Below are 19548 nucleotides of genomic sequence, written 5' to 3' on the forward strand. Positions count from 1 at the left end.
CAGTTGTCAGAACCTACTTAAAGTGGTCCAAGAAACCTGTGAACTTGTGACAGGGTCATGGGTGACCAAGCCTTACCGATGCACGTGGGAGACGAGGCCTAGCCCATGTAGGCCGATCCAATGGAAGAAGCAGTGTAGATCAAATTGCTGAAAACGTTAATACGGGTCCTCATGAAAAGGTGTCGGAACACACCGTGCATCACTGTTTCAGTCGCAAAAGGGGGACCTACTCAGTATTAACCGTGTGGTCATAATAAACTGTTATATTTTTATTATATAATAATAATAATTATTATTATTATTATTATTATTAATATTATTATTATTATTTGTAGTAATGGTGCCATCCTTGTTATCATATTACTACAATTATTATTATTATTATTATTATTATTATTATTATTATTATTATTAACGATGGGACTACTAATACAAATAATAATAATAATAATAATAATAATAATAATTTGTAGTAGTAGTAGTAGTAGTAGTTGTAGTAGTAGTCCCATCGTTAATACTATTATTAATAGTAAACTATTTCACTTACCACCTACTTAGGTTGCCCAGTGTTACCATATTGAGCAAAAGAGCTGCTATTTCTAATAAATAAATAAATAAATATTGTCTTTTAATGTTTAGTTTTTTACGGTTTGACAGCTCTATGGTCAACCGAATTGAATTTTTAATTCAAATTGACACAATCTGTGCGGATTCTGTGAGATTATAGGAAACCAGCGGCTATAACCGGGTGCATCCTCAACCGCAAACTCGCGTTAATCATAGTACACATGATAGTACACTGAAATTGGGCACTACCGGTCTACTCCTGACCTCGATGAACCATCCTGCGCTTGAAAGTCTATGAAGTAGGTTGGAGTGCGGTTTGGAACGCAGCCTTTGACGCTGCGTGCACGCGCACATATTTATCTAAAGGCTGAGTAGGCGTCTGAACTTCCTCCTCACTGACTGAGTGTACTGTACATCTTCACTTCTACTGCTCACAACACACAGCGTTACACGAGATGTGGGAACCGGCTTAAAAACATGCCTTACTGACAAAAGAAACCTCTCTCATGGTCAGCATTTTGAAAGGCTCTCGTGGATTAGTCTTAATTTGAGCTGGGTAAGGATTTTTTATTATTGGTAATATTATAATTATTGTTTACTTATATAGCCTATTTCAGTAGCATTAAAACACATATAAATAATATCTCTACAGTATTAGACTAGTTTCTTCGCACACACCTAACAAATTTCTTCTTTATTCTATTAAAAAGGTTTTGTTTAGTTTTTGGGGGATGGGGGGGTGTAAATGATAAAGAGTGAAGCAGAAATTAATTGTTTCACTTTGCTCTGGACTGTAGACTCATTAAACTAAAACACATAAACAGTCGTATAAGCAGTTACTTTCTCACAAGTGATTTTTCAATTATATTAAATTTACTATTAAAATACTGACCTGTTCTGTTTGTGTGTTATGGAAAACAAAGTGCTTAGATCGGTATCAATTTCCTTTAACAAGCCAAGCCACCACCATAAAGAGTAAGCGTGCTGTAAAGCAAGCAACCAAACAAACTACTCAAGCAGTGATGGTCTCTTACTGTATGTAGACAAGTGGAAAGAGTTTAATCATTAAACCAGCTTTCTCCATACTCTAGACTGTCCTATTCATCTGAAATGATAAATACTTTCGTTTTAAAAATAGAGTTTTACAAAGCCCAACACAGAAGAAAAGAAGTCCTTGTTTGAAAGGCTGAATGTCCTTATTTTAATATGCAAACTTTATAAAAATTGACAGTATGATTGGTATACCTATTGGGAGGCACGCCCAAAATGATGACGTTTTACGTACCATGGCTTTACAGATAAAATATGTAAACTCTGCTTACAAGCACCGCACTAATCCAGAAAAGTGTGTGATTCAGTTTGGCCTTTTTATTTTATTATTAATTGTTTTTGATGGGATCCACTTACAGGTACACCCCATTTAGCGCATTTAGGTGTCACACTTATCCAAAGCAAATTAAGTTAATTAGAATATAATTCAAATATGTGGCTGGCGGAAAAAAAGAAAATGACAGCAATAGCAGCAACACAAGACAATGTTTCCATCAACTGACCACAAACAAGTGTGACATGGTGAACTGAGAGAGAAAGCGTTAGACCCTAAGAGTGCTAGAAGCTCCAGCAACGTAGACTAACATTGATGCATTGATGCAATCTTTAAAAGCAAAAGAATACAAATTTTGCTCATAATTTGGTACAGCAAGGCTAATCACTGACAACAACGACTAACAGCACTGCAAAATAGGAGGGCAAAAGTACTGACATGGCAGAATACAATGGGCTGCACATTCTCCATTAATGTCATGTAGTGCGCTTGAGGTCATGGCTGTTTCTCTAAGAAACAGTTTAGCTTCACACTCCCTTTCTGCTTCAAATACCCCTTCAAATACCCTCACTTCCTGTAGAAGAAGGCCTTCAGCTGACTTCCCCCTTGCTCAGAGTTCAAAGTATTAAGTCTGACACGAGTTTCTGGGTTCCATCTATAACAGAGAGCATATCTTTGTTCTATGTGACTTACAGGAGAAAATGAAACCTTTATGTAGACAGCCCTGTCTATTAGCATCCTACTTAAAGAGGTGAGGGTGCAAAATCCCTTCTTCATTTATCTGGAAATGTCTGAATGGTGGAATAGTGCAAATCCTGTTAAGATTTAGTTTAGATTCAACAAAAAAAAAAAAAGCTGAATCTATAAAAAAAAAAGTTCCAGCTCCAGTAACAAAAAAGCAGTAGTAGAAATGGGCCAGATATAGCCGCACAGTAATAAGAATAGAGCAAAAGAGGAACCAGTGAGAGCGGAATGAGGAAGCAAGTTTTCAGTTTGCCTTTATTCTGCTTCATTGCCTGCCAGCCACACTGGACAGCTTCACTGTGTTAGTGTGTTTGTGCTTGAGTAAAACAGTGTCCAATCAGCTGTAATACAAGCCCCTACCATGACTAACCTTTAAAGCATGTTTACACATGCTATATCAGGGGCAGTGGTGGCTCAGGTCGAAACTCTGGATTGCTGATTTGAATGTTGTGGGTCCAGCCCCGTCACCGCCCACCACCAGGTTGGCACTTTTGGGTCCTTGGGTAAGGCCCTTACCCCTATAAGCCCAAATGACTAAGGCAGAGGGTTGGGCTCAGGCTAGCAACTGGGCCCCAGTAAAACAACCACTGATATGCAAACAACAGAACCCGTTGCCTGACGTGTTTAGTTGCAAACCATCAACCAAAACATGGCTGAAAATAATGTTTTGTATATATTTTCAGCATATCTTAGAATAAAAAGCCACATATGGAAAAAAAGTTAAGGGTACCATCTTAGAAATAAGAGAAGATAAAACTTAGTATCCTTTTTAAGTTTGTGTTCAAAAAAAGAACAAAGATTTGGTGGAGATAATTTCTTTCCATTTTTGGTACTTTAATTTCAAAAACCCTTACACGTAATCTCAGTAGTATGAAATGAGCAGTGTTTTTTTTTTATTTTTTCCCCCCAGTGAGTGACATTCAAGCACGTAATGGTTCATGTTAAAATTTATATATTATAACTCCCTTTAAGGATAAAAACTAGATATAAGTAGAGTTTAATTTACATTGTGTATTTCAGTTAGTCGCAACAACCTTCTCTACTTTGAAAATATATGTTTTTTAGTGCGCGTGTATGTGCATTGGGGTGAGTGACTTCGAAGCAGTGAAGCTTAAATCAATTTATTTGTTGTGCATAACAACAGTTCATTAACCTGACTTGGGTTTTCCCAGGAAATGATTGTGGGATATTTTTTTCTTACCTGGCCTCTGCCTTCCTGCACTTCTGTCATTCTGGAAAGACCCATAGTGCACCAACATCAAACTGCTGGCTTAGAGTAACTAGTACACTTACACCTCATATAGGGTACATTAGTTTTAGCTTAGCTTGTCTGCTTCAGGCTATTAGAGTTTTAGCTTAGCTTGTGCTTCAGGCTATTAGACTCTTAACAGCTGGTTTGTTCCAAAGGTTAGAAACTGTTTTTATTTCTTTATTTTTTGTTTATCAGCTAATGGGTATCGATAAAGCAATGCTACAGGCTACACGATTGAGCGAACACAAGCCCACAAGCCCTGGGGATGGTTTCTATCTACACCGTGGTTGAGTCTGCTCACTTTGAATGAATGCAGTTTTACTGTATATACATTCAGAGTTGACACACTAGTCCTTGAACCCTTTTTAAGTGTACAGTGCTCATTTTTATGGCTACAGGAAAACCCCTAAGTCTGAGCTTCATTCAATCGCTGTTGATTAGTGCTGTCAGATTGAGGTTCACACCTAAGTTGTGTTACACTGCATTTTAATTCCCCGTAGTAATTTTTTAGTAAAAAACCTACTTAAAATGTACAGAGCCAATGAAAGAACATGATGTAAATTATTTGGTTAATTATCACATGTATTCTGTCATACTGGTATCTGGTGTTCAAGCAATAGACAAAACAACAAGTCCTTTCAGGGGATCGTTAGAAATGTCTGATTATAATTTGTGCCTAAGCATGTGACCTCCAGTGCAGGTATTTCAATGTTTTGAGATGTGAAAATTAATAAAAGAGAAATGAAAAAGTTATATATTATACTCAGGCTGCTTTCATTTTCACAGAGCTGTTTTAGCATGTTCATCATATTATATACTGTCTTTAATATACTGTATTGCAATATAGGCAGTTACATTTATATTGTTAAGGCAGTAGAAAGGTTCGAATACTTTATCCATTTAAAATTACTTGTTCTATATGTTCTTACGTTCTACATCTTTCTGCAGCGTCCAGATATTCTGAAAATAGTGTGTTATAATGGCGAGAACTCAGTACAAAATATGTTGAGGTGTCATTTTGTAATAGATGTGTCTACAAGACTATCCGAATATATCTGTGCATCTCTATATAAAAACATAAGGCATGAGAAGTATGTGCTCAAGAGAGAGGCAGAGAAATATACATACTATTATGGGCTAAGACCAATGATATATATGTGAAAAACACAATACGTTTGTACAGACAAGACATATCTAAATTCCAGGAATTCAGGAATTCATTAGTTACTTGTTTAAAATTAAAAACGTACTGTATGTTTTTTGTAGAATGACAAACGTAAGGTTTTTTTTCTCCGAAACAGAGACTTGTAGAAACTTAGACTGATATGCCCTATTATTATTATTTTTTTTTTTTTTTGTGCAATATTATGTCTGTTTCATAAGGAGTAAAAGTGGAACAGCTGGTACTGCTAGCTTAATCTGTACTGGCTGTACATGGTGCAGCTGTATTGTGTGTGTGTGTGTGTGTGTGTGTGTGTGTGTGTGTGTGCGTGTGTGTGTGCATGTGTGTGTGTCTCATAGCTTCCCCAGGCTTCTTCCTTTTGATAGCCGACTTCTGACTTGTCTCTCACACGCGCACACCGCAGGACCACCATGTCTGCTTCCTATTTAAAAATGCACTCGATCTATTATTAATACATATCTCATCTCCTATTATAATTCTGTTTCGGTCAAGTCATAAGCAGTATGCAGCAAAGCCATAACATGACAGGCAAATTTATCAAATCATTTCATACATGATTTCTTTGAAAGATTAGATCCCAACTCCAGCTCTTATGTCTCTTCCCTGCTAGACTGCGAAGTCTAACATGTCTGTCCTCATTTCTTTCATTGTCTGTGTGTGCAGGTTTTTATCATGGGCTGTGTTGGCACCAAGCCAGAACAGGATTCCGGTGGCAAAACGGTGGGCAACAACGACATGGGAAACCGCAATCAGACAGCGCACTATGTTAAAGACCCTACAGCAGGGAGCAAGGCAGTAAGTGGAGTTATACATCAGGGTTTCATTTGGTTGAGCAAGAAAACAGAAAGTCTTATGGAAAGAAGAAGTGTTACTGGGACTTTCTCACAATTGTACTTCTACTTAAAAAGTTTATTATTGCACATTACTCTGTAGCCTGTGTTTTGTAAGGTCATCAAAAATGGAATATTTAAGTATATTTAGCTTGCTCGGGGGTATTTCCTCTTCCTGATCACTAAAGTTGGGTGAAGGCACAGACAACAGTTTACTCTAAGATACTGTACTAAAATGAGCCAAAATGGTCACATGACATTCTTTCTGAAACCACACCCTAATTGCACTTTTAGGGAGTTTTGTCATTTGTTACATTAGTACATTTGAAAGCAAAGTAAATAGTATGTGCATAGAATTCAATGCACTTATGAAATGTACTTCAATACATTAGTCTACAGACAACGAGCGCTTGTAGTTAAAAGAAAAAAAAGCCGTTTGCTGTTTGTAAGGAATAAGGAACCATTTTAAACACAGCTAACGACTGTTATGGTATCACAGTTTGATACCTATTTTAAGTTTTATTAATATCTAATGCAGTATACATTATTATGAGATCAAAAAGATGCTTTTCCAACATCGTATCATAAATCTTAAGGATCTTTCAACTGAGTACTTCAAATTTAATACCGGTCAAACAGAACAGTCCCTAAAAAGAAACACATACTGGTTACAATCATGCCTCTCGCACTGCACATTGCACCTAAGGCAACGTTAAAATACAAAGTTATATGTATCAGTAAATAAGTAGTTGTAATATAATCCATAGTATAATAATAATAATAATAATAATAATAATAATATAATCCAGCCATTTAAAATTGCTTTAATGTTGGTTAGCTGTGAATTTTATTACTCAAAGAAAATTTGAAGAAAAGAAAAATTACAGAAACCATTATGCCTCATGGATGCTCACCGGACTCCACTTTGAGAACTGCTGGGGAATCATTTAGGGAATAATTGTAAAAGAGTGTTGTAAAGTGAAAAGAGTGAAACGTTCTTTATTATGGTTAGCATTATGTTCCTTACACGTCAAGACAGAGGCTAAAATTATTTATCCCTTATGTTATGACTGCATATGGAAACATGTGTACAGTATATTGCATTAGCACAAACACAGCAGGTTTTATATTTCCGTCTGCTCTAGAGCTTAGTACAAACTAGTAAAAACACTTGTCAACAAAAAAGGCAAAATCTTTATTAGGTCAAACCTCTATTACTGTTATGTTACTTTAAGTTTAACTCTAATTAACTTTAATTAAAGTAATAAATGTCAACATGAACACACAAACACAAGTCAATTGCAACATACCCTGGTTTGACAGATACATTTCATGCAAGCTTACCATGAAATGGCTTTACTGAAGTCTTTAATGAAACTGGAGTAGTGTGGTTTTAAACAATAAATAATTTTATACCACAAAGAGCATGTTGCAGGATTTACAAATTTGTAATTCCAGTTTTATTAAAAAAAAAATCTAATTTTAAATATCCAGTCAAAAAAATTATCTATTATTGATTATCATGTCTTACAGACTAAACGTCATAAAGGAAAAAAAAGTTTGTACGAGTAAAACTGACCTTGTTTATAAAATAGGATTTAAGATAGAATTTCCCGTTTGTCTTTAATAACGACATGAGAACCTGCAAAGGCATTTTTAGTGACTGGGAAAATATTGAAATTAAGTTGGAAAACAAATTTAGTTAAGCTATTTTAATTAAGAGTTATGCTTTGATTAGTCAGGATAGTGTGTTAAAACAATACGGGTCAATTGGATGGCAGCAGAAATTATCAGTAACATAGAATTTTTTATATATATATATATATATATATATATATATATATATATATATATATATATATATATATATATATATATATATAATTTTTCATATATTTATACAACAATACATATATTTAAGCATGGACCAATATCCTCCAAATTTGTTTTTAGAGTAAAGCATTGCAGTGAGAATTATATAATTCCATTTCATTTAATGTAATCAACTAAAAAGACACACTTTACTAAAACCATGTACAGTAATATTCTGCCCCACACTTTTGACTGTTTTTATTTGTTCCTGTTTGTGCCCTTGGTGAGTTTAGTGTTGTGTTGTCCTCTCACTGCAGCCTATAAGTAATTTGTGGTGACTGAATAAAGATAACTAACTTGTCTTGTACTTATTAGGTTCTTTCACAACACCTTCATTTGAATACAGATTCTGTTTGCTTTGTAAAAGTCTTAACAGTGTCAATTCAGTTCAACTGACAACTGAAAATCAGTTGTATTTAACAGCAGACATTATGACAAACCAGTTTTACTGAATTTTGGATAAACATTTATATTTAGATTTATTACAAGAGAGAGGCGACCGTAGCTAGGAAAGAGACAACATACGGAAAAAACTATGAGAGGAACCAGACACAAAAGGGAACCTATCATCTTCTGGGTGATACCAGATAGTGCGATTAGAAAACCATACGTCCTCTTTAACCATATTTATAGCAAAAGAGTACCCAATATGAGCATAATGGAAATAAGAATTTTTTGAGTAAGATCTAATTTCGCAGTTGGAAATTTTTTATTTAAAGTTTTTATTTTATGTGTGTTTTATATGTAAAAGCCTGTACCTTTAATTGATACAGTGCACACAGCAAACGTATCATCATGGATAGATTGGAAGCTGGTCCTAAAGCAGTGTATCAAAAGTGTAAAACTCTTTCAACCCATATTATTTGTAACCTCATATTATTTGCTACAGCAAAAAATATAGTTAAAGAAAATGACTGTAAAACGTTAAATTTGTAGTATTTTGATTCAGTTTTATAAACATATGAAATATGAAAAACCTGATTAGAGAAATCATTTTTTATTTTTTTTTCCCTCCCAGCCGAACAAAAGCTGCCCCATTCCTCCTACCCCAAGCACGGACGGTAAGTGACATTTTTCACTCTTTAAAAGATTTTTTTACCAAGTTTCTACTGCTTAAATGAGCAGTTTTTGCCTATCACTGCTTTAAGAAGTGTCTTCATGCTTGCTCTTCAAAGGACGTGTATGAATTCATTGACTTATGAACATGTTAACACTAAATAATTTCACTCTGATTTAGGTGGAGCACTTGATAAAATGTTCACTGTACACTAAAGAGGAAGTCGCTGCTAACTTCATGCTTCTTTACAGTTGAGCTATTAATACAATACGTGTTAATTTGCAAAGAAGACGAAGAAACAAACTGTAATTCATGTGAGATTTCATGAGCCTGGTGTCGAATACATTTCCTGTTAGTTGCTTGACTAGTATTTATAGTATGATGAATTCACAGCTCTTTATGTGCTAGCTTTCTGTGTTTTAGTAATGTAAAAATTATAATCTCACAGGTTATAGTCCTAACTAAGGTTGGCTGAGTGAACCCAGTCTAAAATTCTGTTAATGCCTTTTAGATTTTGAAAACATTGCCATAGCCCTCTTTGACTACGAAGCATTGCATGATGGAGACCTGGGCTTTAAAAAGGGAGACAAGTTAAAAATCTTACAAGAGTAAGTGCCTATTGGACATTGGACCCTAGTTCTTATTCATACTTTTATACATATCTAATGTTGTTTATGCCTTTTATTGGTGCAGGTCAGGTGAATGGTGGAAAGCATTGTCTGTGAGCAGTGGTGAGGAAGGCTACATCCCCAGTAACTATGTAGCTAAAGACACACTTCAAACTGAAGAGTGAGTGTATAACATACACAATATTCTAGAAAATTGACATTAAGGAATACATTATACAAAGTTATATAAAGCTCATAGCAAGCATGTTTGTTCCTGTGGTTTATTTGGATCACCTCAAAGCCAATGATTTTAAATACATTGTGTCATTTTTAGTTGGTTCTTCAAAGGAGTGAGCAGGAAAGATGCTGAGAGACAGCTTCTGGCTTCTGGGAATAAAATGGGCTCTTACATGATCAGAGATAGTGAGACCACCAAAGGTGAGTTAAACATATGGCTGTATGCTAATCTACTTAGATAATTATTTATTTTATTTTTCATTATACAATCATTCATAATCTTTATTTGGCCAACAAAACAATTGCTGTTCTTAAAGAACAAATGTACAATTCATTTTTACAGGAAGCTATTCATTATCAGTAAGGGACCATGACCCTCAAGCAGGTGACACAGTGAAGCATTATAAGATCCGCACGCTAGACAGCGGCGGGTTCTACATTTCACCTCGAATCACGTTCACCACCCTGCAGGAACTCGTCAACCATTACAAGAGTAAGCACCAGAAAAGTCATGTGACAACGCATACACCACTATGTATTTTTAAAAGGGGTTTAACAGTACTGTAGCTAAACTGAAATAGCTGTCCCTGTACCTAAACCTAAATATTATCTGTAGTTCTGTAACCAAGATAACGTCTAAGATTTTTTCTGTCATGTCGTGTGGTCATAAAGCATGTTATACTTTATATTTTTTGCTAGGCACTGTAGTCTGTACCCTGAAATGTGGGAAACAGATGTCACTAGCTTTAATGACTAGCTTCACCAGAAATATTGTTTTAAGAAAAAACAAATATTTGATTAATAGATCTTTTTGGTTTTATCTTCTTGGTTTGCACCGTCACAGACAGTAGCTAAAAGCAGTTTTCCAGTGTATAGGGTTTTTGCATTAGAGCAGAGTCCTTTTACTAATACATACATGTATATGTGCGATTATATGAAAGGTTAATTGGTAAGATGTGTTTTTGTTGTCCTTTTACAGAGCAGGGAGATGGACTGTGTCAGGCACTTACTACCGCCTGCATTAGTGCCAAACCCCAGAAACCATGGGAAAAGGATGCCTGGGAAATCCCACGAGAATCCCTAAAGCTAGACAAACGGCTTGGAGCTGGACAATTTGGAGAAGTTTGGATGGGTAAGTGCCGAACACCAATTGGCGATTAATATTTTGTATTAATTTGAAATATCTGGCATATTTTTGCACTTTTTAACACAAACTTTTTTAAATAGTCAGAAATATGTTACGTAAGTATTGTAGTTTAGTTTATACACCAATCAGCCATAATATTAACGCCAAAAAATATTAACACAATAACAACATGGATTATCAATTATACACTAGTAAAACAGCAGGGACCAAAGGCCAGCCTGTTTGGTTTAATTCCCCAGAAAAGTCAATGCAGCACAAATTGTCAAAACATTCAATTCTGGCCAAAGTAGAAATGCACAAAAACACCCAGTGCACCTCAGCCTGACGTGCACAGAACCCAGCAGGCAAAGTGCTCAAGGCCGCTGACATGGCCTCCAAACTCCGAACATGGGATGTGCTTGTAATGGCTGATTGGTTTATTTGTGGTGATAATCAAAATAGATAAATGAATACAGAATGATATGTAGCATTTTGATTATAGCTTGGCTTCTCATTTTCAGCCACATACAATAAGCACACCAAGGTAGCTGTGAAGACTATGAAGCCAGGTAGTATGTCTGTGGAGGCGTTCCTGATGGAAGCAAACCTTATGAAAAGCCTTCAACATGACAAGCTGGTTCGCCTCAATGCTGTAGTTACCAAGGAAGAGCCCATTTACATTATCACAGAGTACATGGAGAAAGGTATGTTCATGTGTGGGTGTGGATGTGCGAAAGAGAGTGTGAACACATGCAACATTTTCTGGATAAAAGATTAAATGACCATTTTTAAATATGCCTATGTGTGCATTTTAAAGGCAGTTTATTGGACTTCCTCAAGAGTGATGAAGGAAATCGTCTTCAGTTGCCCAAACTAATAGACTTCTCTGCACAGGTGAGTCTATCGCTGTCTGCGCCTTTCACTCCTGCTATTGTCCTGCAGTTCCTGCATTTTAAGTGTGGAACTGAATGTACCATGGCACATTTGCCTTTAATGTACAAAGCAGGTTTGTCCCGTTAGTGGGTGAATTTTAATATTCAAATCTGATAAGCAACAGCTACCTCTGTGTGTACAGAAGTAGGCATGCTATATCAGGCTTTGTGTATGTCAAAAGGTGGAGCTCAAATGATTACATTTCAATCAAACAGTAAGCCCAAAAACTTCTATTTGTATAAATTGTTTTTCAGAAATTGGTTTCTGTTGCAAAGGAGAAAACAAACATTTATTTGCGAAAATTAAAGTGTTCCATATAACCACAAATCTTGATACCTGCAATTATAGGGCTTCATATAAAACTGCAGAGGCAATTTAGGATTGAATCAAATACTGTACATTTATTGCATTTGGCAGACACCATTATTCAGAACAACTTACATTTTTCATCCTCATCATGCAGTTAAGGGTTACGGGCCTTGCTCAATGGCCCAACAATGGAAACTTGGTGGTAGTGGGGTTGAACCTGGAACCCTGAGCTACCCCCTCCTTACAAGGGATCTTGATGTGTGACAAAAACAACTCGCATTTTAGATTATTTTCAACAGTCTATCTGTCTTTGTCTATCCAGACAGCAGAAGGCATGGCCTACATTGAACGACGGAACTACATTCACAGAGACTTGCGGGCTGCCAATATCCTGGTTAATAAGAGTCTGGTGTGCAAAATTGCTGATTTTGGTCTGGCACGTATCATAGAAGACAATGAATATACTGCGAGAGAAGGTGAGTTGTTTTATTTGCCAAATGAGCATAACTGTTAATGTTCATTATTTATTTACAAAGTTTTGTTCCATTGCTAAATGATGTTAACTATTAAACTGTCTATTCTTCTGTGCAAGGTGCCAAATTCCCCATTAAGTGGACTGCGCCAGAGGCTATAAACTACGGCTCCTTCACCATCAAATCAGATGTGTGGTCCTTCGGTATTCTGCTCACTGAGATTATCAGTTACGGCCGAACACCATACCCAGGTCAGCACCTACCACACCATATTCTATTTTAGGGTTTTAAACCTGTTGGGGGTCCCCCAAAAAAGCATAATCACTTTTCAAGGTGGGAAAAAAAATTATATAGGCTACATTTAAACACCATTAAGAAACATAGAAGAATTATGTATAGTAATGTCCAATATTCACATTGAAGAAAGGAATGCCGCTTTTGAAATTCAGGTTAAACAAATCGTTAAGATGGAATTTTTGTTGAACAACATTGTTGTTGTTGTTTATGAAGTTATTTCCATCGACTAAAATGAATAATCAAATTAGTTGGCAACGAATCTAATTGTCGATTACTTGATGATGTCATCGCACTTGATTCTCGCGAACTGTGTACACTCTAACATACAGATGTTAGGGTTACTGGAATGATGTGTTTAATAGAGTGATGATACACGCCTTCACAAGCATTTCACATTTAACTTGAGCAAAACAACCCCTAGAATCAGAGAGAATGACTTTGTGCTGGCCGTGGCCAAGCATCGCTTTGTAAAAGGGTCAGTTAAGTGGGAAAGGATTCACACCTGAAAAGAATGTGTAAAATAAGTGTATATGTGTTGCTGTGAGTCTTTTTTTCCCAGTTCTCTTCAATTAACCTTTTTTAGTGAATTTCACATTAACGCATGCACTATTTCATCACAAAAGTTAATCGAAAGACATTTATTATGAAGTATTTATCTTTATTATGTTCTTATATTACTAAATATGTTAGTTTCCACATGCACAAAACAACCTCAAGCTAAATTTAAAAGCTAATAGCTAAATAAGAGCTTGTAATAAGTCATTTTCTCATTTTCTTATTCCGAGTCAACATTTTAACATAGGATGGGGTAGTTTTCAGTGATACGTACCATTATTTGAAAATTAAAAGGCACAGCATGGTTCTCCTTTTCTTCTTTAAGGAGGGAAAAAACTTTAAAACTCAATATCTCAAAACTGCACAAAATGCAGATTACAAAATGTATACAACTTGAATTATAGTAATGTCAAAGAAGCTACACTCTCTCCTGACACAGAGCCGATATCTTGTAAAGTCTTATTGCAGTCAGCAGTAAAGACTTCGTGTAGCGTTCTTTGTCACAGCAGAGCTGAAGTATTCTCTTGCTGAATTGCTCTGCTCTTTAGCCAGTAGCTTTTGGAGGAGGTTAATTGCACTTGCACTATCAGACTAATAAAATGATCTGCAACATTTTGCTGCAGACATTGAAGAATCTGTGTTTCCTCAGGAAATAGAATTTGCTTTGTCCCTTCTGGTAGACAGCCTTAAGTAGAATCTTATTTGTCATAAACGAAAGCCAAGCACAGTTAGTAATGTTGGGAACAATGTCTTTCCATATGCAGATGGGTGTGTGAAGGATATTGCCTCAGTTGGTAGAAAATCATGCATCAGGTGTTTGCCTGAGTTGAGGATATGGGATTGTAAAAATGAGATCATTCTCATATTATATTTCACATTTTATTCCTTTGGGAAGCCACTCCCATTAAATAGAAATGTTTCATCATAGGAGGCAGGCGAGCAGTCATAGAATCTCTGTATTGATTCAATTGTATTACAGAATCTTTTTTTCTTTTGTGGGCATGACTACAGTTAAAAATTAAGCCACGTGTCTTTAATGACATCTAGTGGCTGGTAGTAGTACTATTTTAACCCCATTCAGATCCATTATAGGGTAAGTCAAGCATAGTTTGCATAAGGCCGTTTGGTTTTGTATTCCACAGAAATTAGTTAATAATTAATTATTTATAATGTCTAGTGGCATATGACCACTGTAAAGACAGCATTTAAAAAAAAAAATTGTAATATTTAGCTAATTTTGTAAGATATCTTATATATGATATTTTAAAGATCCTGGATGCTTTGGCTCATTGTTGTTTTTAATAGGCATAAATGTAAGTGTGTTCATGTTAATTTAGGGTGTTTTGCTGTAGACGACATCTAATTAGCTGTTCCTGAAACATCCATATGCGGACACATATTTCCATATCCAAATGATCTGTATATTATCTGATCTGTGGATAATCATGTACCATTAAGTCATATGGCCAAATACTTACTGCACAGTGTTGCGGCTTGACCACTCATTTAAAAAAACAAAAAAGGAATCATTGGGGTGATATGGTGACATAGTGGTAAGCACCTTACATCTCTAGGGTCTAGGGTTCAGTTGCCGACTCGGCTTTTGGTGTGTGGACTTTGCATGCTCTTTCTTGTTGCGAATTGTCCATTCCAAATGTCCCATAGTGTGTGTGTGTGTGTGTGTGTGTGTGTGTGTGCTTATGTGTGCTTATGTGTGCTTATGTGATGAATTGGCACCCTGCCCAGGGTGCCCCCCCCCACACACACACACCTCTTGACCTGAGTCCCTAGAGACAGGCTCCAGACTTAATACAAACAAGTACATGAAAAGCAGTATAGAAAATGAGAAAGGGAGTGAGTTAATAAGTGAGTGGAATTGGTGAAGGCAACTAATCCATAGTCTTAGGCTACAGCAAATATTGTAAGCATTGTACAGTTTATTCTGCATTGCTAAAATATCAAGATCATTAAAGGTTTCACTGTGTGTGTATTGTACAAACCTTTAATTTTCTTTAATATTCTTTGTTTGTGTGTAATGTCAAGGCATGACAAATCCAGAGGTGATTCGCTCCCTGGAGAGAGGATATCGCATGCAGCGCTTGGACTCATGCCCTCAGGAGCTGTATGACATTATGCTGGAGTGCTGGAAGAACAAGCCAGAGGACAGACCAACATTTGAGTACCTTCAGAGTGTGCTGGAGGACTTCTACACGGCCACAGAGAGCCAGTACCAACAACAGCCCTGAGATACACATGCACACGAGCACCTTAGGCTAGGCACATACAGCAAGTGCACCTGCATTCATATTTAATGCAAATGCACAGCATGAGTGAATGACAATGAATTAACATAGTATGCAATCTTAATTTAATCATGCAAGGCCTTTAACCTTTTGGTGAGTGTAGCATATGATTGCACAAAATTGTACAAATCTATAATTTATGTATGGGATTACTGAGGATTAATATCGTTTTTGATTTTTTTTTGTTGTTGTTGTTTTGTTTTAGCTGTTTTACTGTTTCTAATTTCTTTTTACCTAGGTGAATTTAAGAAAGTTTCTTTCCATGCTTTCACATGTTTAGTCAAACTATTTCTAATCTCACCCCTAACCACAGTCTTAATCTTGATGGCTTTTCATAAAAATTGCACAGTTTGAATTATGAATTTGCAGTTTGGATTGTTGGAAAAAAATTACAAAAAAAAAAAATTCAAAACTGCAACCTATATTAGGTTAAAACCACCTGAAGTAAACTCAGGTCACTCTTCAGCCTAATATTAATGTTAAATTAATACTTTTATGTAAACTAAATTTTATAATGATCTTGTTTGCCATTCCTAGCCATTACGTACATTCAGTAACTGTTATGTTTTAATGTGCACCTGTATTAATCTACTTCAGATAATACAGTCGGAACTCATTTACCAAAGCTATTTCATTTACGTTTTCATTTACGTTTTTTTTTATGAAATTACTTTCCCAAAGATCTGTGCAATAACACCAAATAACTTTTTAATCTTTTTAAAACTCATTTTAAATATACAGTATATGTTGCCTAAATGTCTGTTGTATTGTGTATTTGTAATAGTTTTTGGTTAATTATGCATGTCATTCATAATCTGAAGATATTAAACTAAAGTGCTTCACAGAGAAGCTGAATCAAAATAATATACATAATTTAAAAATAATTATTGAAGACAGTCAACATGGTATTACTGTAGATATTATTTGTGTGTTTATACTTTTTTTTACATGCTTATTAAATTAATAGATGTTGAATCTTGGGCAGGTTGGACTTTATGTTTTTCCTTTGATGGCCAAGATTATATTTGTGAACTGTTTTAACAAGTACCCTTTTTCTGTTTAGTATAATAGAAAATTGTTTAAAATGTGTTCAACATTTCTGGTACAGTACGGTGCAGAGGTTGTTATTATTAAGTGAATTATCCACAATTACTTTACTCATGTATCATCTTATGTCTGTATACCAAATTACATAGATAATGGTGAAAAATTTTGCACTTACATGTATTGTCTATACAGTTCATCCTTTAATCTTCAAATCAAACGTCTCATTTTTTGGAGGACTGTACAAAATATGCTATAGCATATCTAAAAAAATAGACAAAAAAATTATTAAGCCATTTAATGAAATCAATGGAGTGGAATGGGGAACACATGCACAATAAAACGTTAATTAAACTGCATCTAAAGTCCTAGAGAACATATGTATCTGTATGGGGTCTGGAGCCTATCCCAGGAGACTTAGGGCACAAGGCGGGGTACACCTTGGACATGGTGAGAATCCATAACAGGGCACACACACACACATTCACAACAATTCTGGGATAATCAAGTAGATTGTCACTCAGTTTGGTTTACAAAAAATATTTCAAACTTCATCACAACCTACATTTTAAGTTTGCTTCACCCTCAATATAATATACTAGATAATGACCACCTCCAGCAGACATTGCAGTGCTATTTATTCACACCATCACAATTGAAAAATGTTGCTTACAGGGCGAAAATCATATCCAACCAGGGAGTTGAGTCAAGCATTAGTTCTGCTTTTAAGTCCAAACTTTTCAGTTCAGGGTCTCATAGATTAATCACATTTGTTCTAATCACATTTCCCAACCTATTAGACCCCTCATGGACAAAGATGTGGTGGATAATGTTACAATCTGCTTATCAGATCAAGGGACTTTATTTAATTACTTTTTAAAAAAAGAAAAGAAAGAAAAGGGAAAGTTGAATAGAGAAAAACATCCTAGTTTTTAAAAACAACAATTTTGGATGTTGACACTACAAGGTGTTGCAAAAACAAAAGTGGTTTGGAATTGTGGCTGTGTTCTCTCTTTGCTCCCTAGCAAATGTTTTAGAGGTCTAATTTCCAAGAAAAGGTATTCCGTTCGAAAGTTCAAGTTCACCTTCAGTCATTTTCTGGAACCAAGAATAAGTTGAATGAAGGTGGCCCTATCACTTTATGGCAAGAGGCGTAAGGACACTGCTGTATCTAAACACTTGGCTCATATAAGCTATCACTTTAAATCTTCCACTTTACAGACTGCCCTCTGCACCCATACATTGTGGAACTCAGTTATTTGAAAGAAAAAAACACACACTCTATTACCAAAATAAACTGCGCAATTCATTGCAATGGAAATAGATTTATGCTGTCCTAACAGGTGATTAGCATATTTTTGTTTGTGGAGGAAATATGTGAGAAACCAACACTTTCTAAAAATGGTCGTGTTAACTGAAGCTATAGCAGTAGTTCCTCTAGGCCTGTGAAAGGAACGACCTTTCAAAAATGGGTCATCTGTCTACAGTTGAATCTCAAACACCACAGACAGAACCTTTATCTCAATCAGAGTGGCACGGTCCCAAGATCTTGATAGAATGAAAAAATACATCAAGAAAAGGGTCTGTGGGGGAAGTAAATGTAAACATGGATGCCTACTACTTTTACTGGTTTTCTGGTTTACAGATGGAATGGTTTCACACCCTTTGCTGGAGCACCTGCTTCCAGCAGTATAGTCTCTCAGAGAAATAAACGGGTCATACATTACTATCCAGCAGTACAGGAAACACAACGCTGGTATGCTTTGAGAGGTCTTCATCAATGCTAAAAGCACACATGCTAGCTACTATACTGTATGTCTGCGTTTGGCTGCATAAGCTTGGTACTGAGTTTACTGCTCTTTACACTGTCAGAGCCCTGCCTAAGAACTTGTGCCTAAAGGTCTCTAAGTTCCTGCAAAATGTTGATTTGAAACAGGTTTTAAACAGAACAGTAAACAGAAGTTACTTCGGGAATACTTTTACCCTGAATATGCTGGTGACTGGATAATCCAGGTGTGCTTTCTAGCCAATTTCAAAATTCAAAAAATCATACCACCTACCCATGAAAGTCAATCACTGCCTTCTATAAAGGGGACCACATAAATGACTTTCTATGCCTGGTGCTGGCATGGGGAAGTGACACCAGATGCTTCCCTGTCAAAGCAAAGATGGCCACAATGAGTGGTGGAAATATTCTCCCTTCTCAGACAAGAAGCTTCTCAAAAGGAAAGTGATGTATGAGTAGCGAGAGTGTTATTGTGCTATTGTTGAGAGAATAAAGAAATCAGATCAGAGTGTTTAGTCCTATGTGGTGTTTCTTAAGAGTTCATATAGCCTGCAGGATGAAACTGTACGCTAACTCTTTCTGTGTTGTCCTTCAGGGAGCGTAAGCGCTTTCAGTAAATTTTAGTAAATCAGTTTATGGTGTTTAAAAATTTAAGAGAAGTATGTGCTCCTGCCTAAGTGAAAAGAACAGCAAAAATTTTAATATTGTACCCCTGACAAGATATGAACCCTTTTTGCTCATTTTCTTCGTAAGCAACTGATTTTTTTTTCAAAGTTAAAAAAAGGTCTTTTTCTTCCTCATATGTTTTAACTCCACCAGATTAAATGCTTTACAGCAGTTTGGTTGTAATCATACTTTGAGTAAGTAATTGCACATCCTATTGGATCATCAGCTTTGTAAATGGTAAAGATGAAATCTCTAATCATAATGATTTCAATCCATTTAAATAAAAAAATTGCCCTTGTGACAGAGACTTTTATGACCATATGGCATACCTGATGAACATCCCATTTTTGAAGTATGTGAATTAATATAAAGTTGGTCTACC

General features: G+C 35.8%; 1 protein-coding gene across 1 annotated transcript; it reads left to right on the top strand.

The window, feature by feature from the left end:
• The first annotated feature begins 966 nt into the window (after positions 1–966).
• Positions 967–16921, top strand: hck (HCK proto-oncogene, Src family tyrosine kinase). Its single transcript, XM_053482364.1, has 13 exons — positions 967–1123; positions 5734–5865; positions 8791–8833; positions 9341–9437; positions 9523–9618; positions 9772–9875; positions 10018–10167; positions 10654–10806; positions 11322–11504; positions 11618–11694; positions 12365–12518; positions 12635–12766; positions 15411–16921. Exons 2-13 carry the CDS (start codon positions 5743–5745, stop codon positions 15611–15613), a joined length of 1515 nt encoding a protein of 504 aa, XP_053338339.1. The 5' UTR covers positions 967–1123; positions 5734–5742; the 3' UTR covers positions 15614–16921.
• Positions 16922–19548: the final 2627 nt, after the last annotated feature.

This window comes from Clarias gariepinus, chromosome 22 (assembly GCF_024256425.1).
Source record: "Clarias gariepinus isolate MV-2021 ecotype Netherlands chromosome 22, CGAR_prim_01v2, whole genome shotgun sequence".
NCBI classification, from domain to species: Eukaryota; Metazoa; Chordata; class Actinopteri; order Siluriformes; family Clariidae; genus Clarias; species Clarias gariepinus.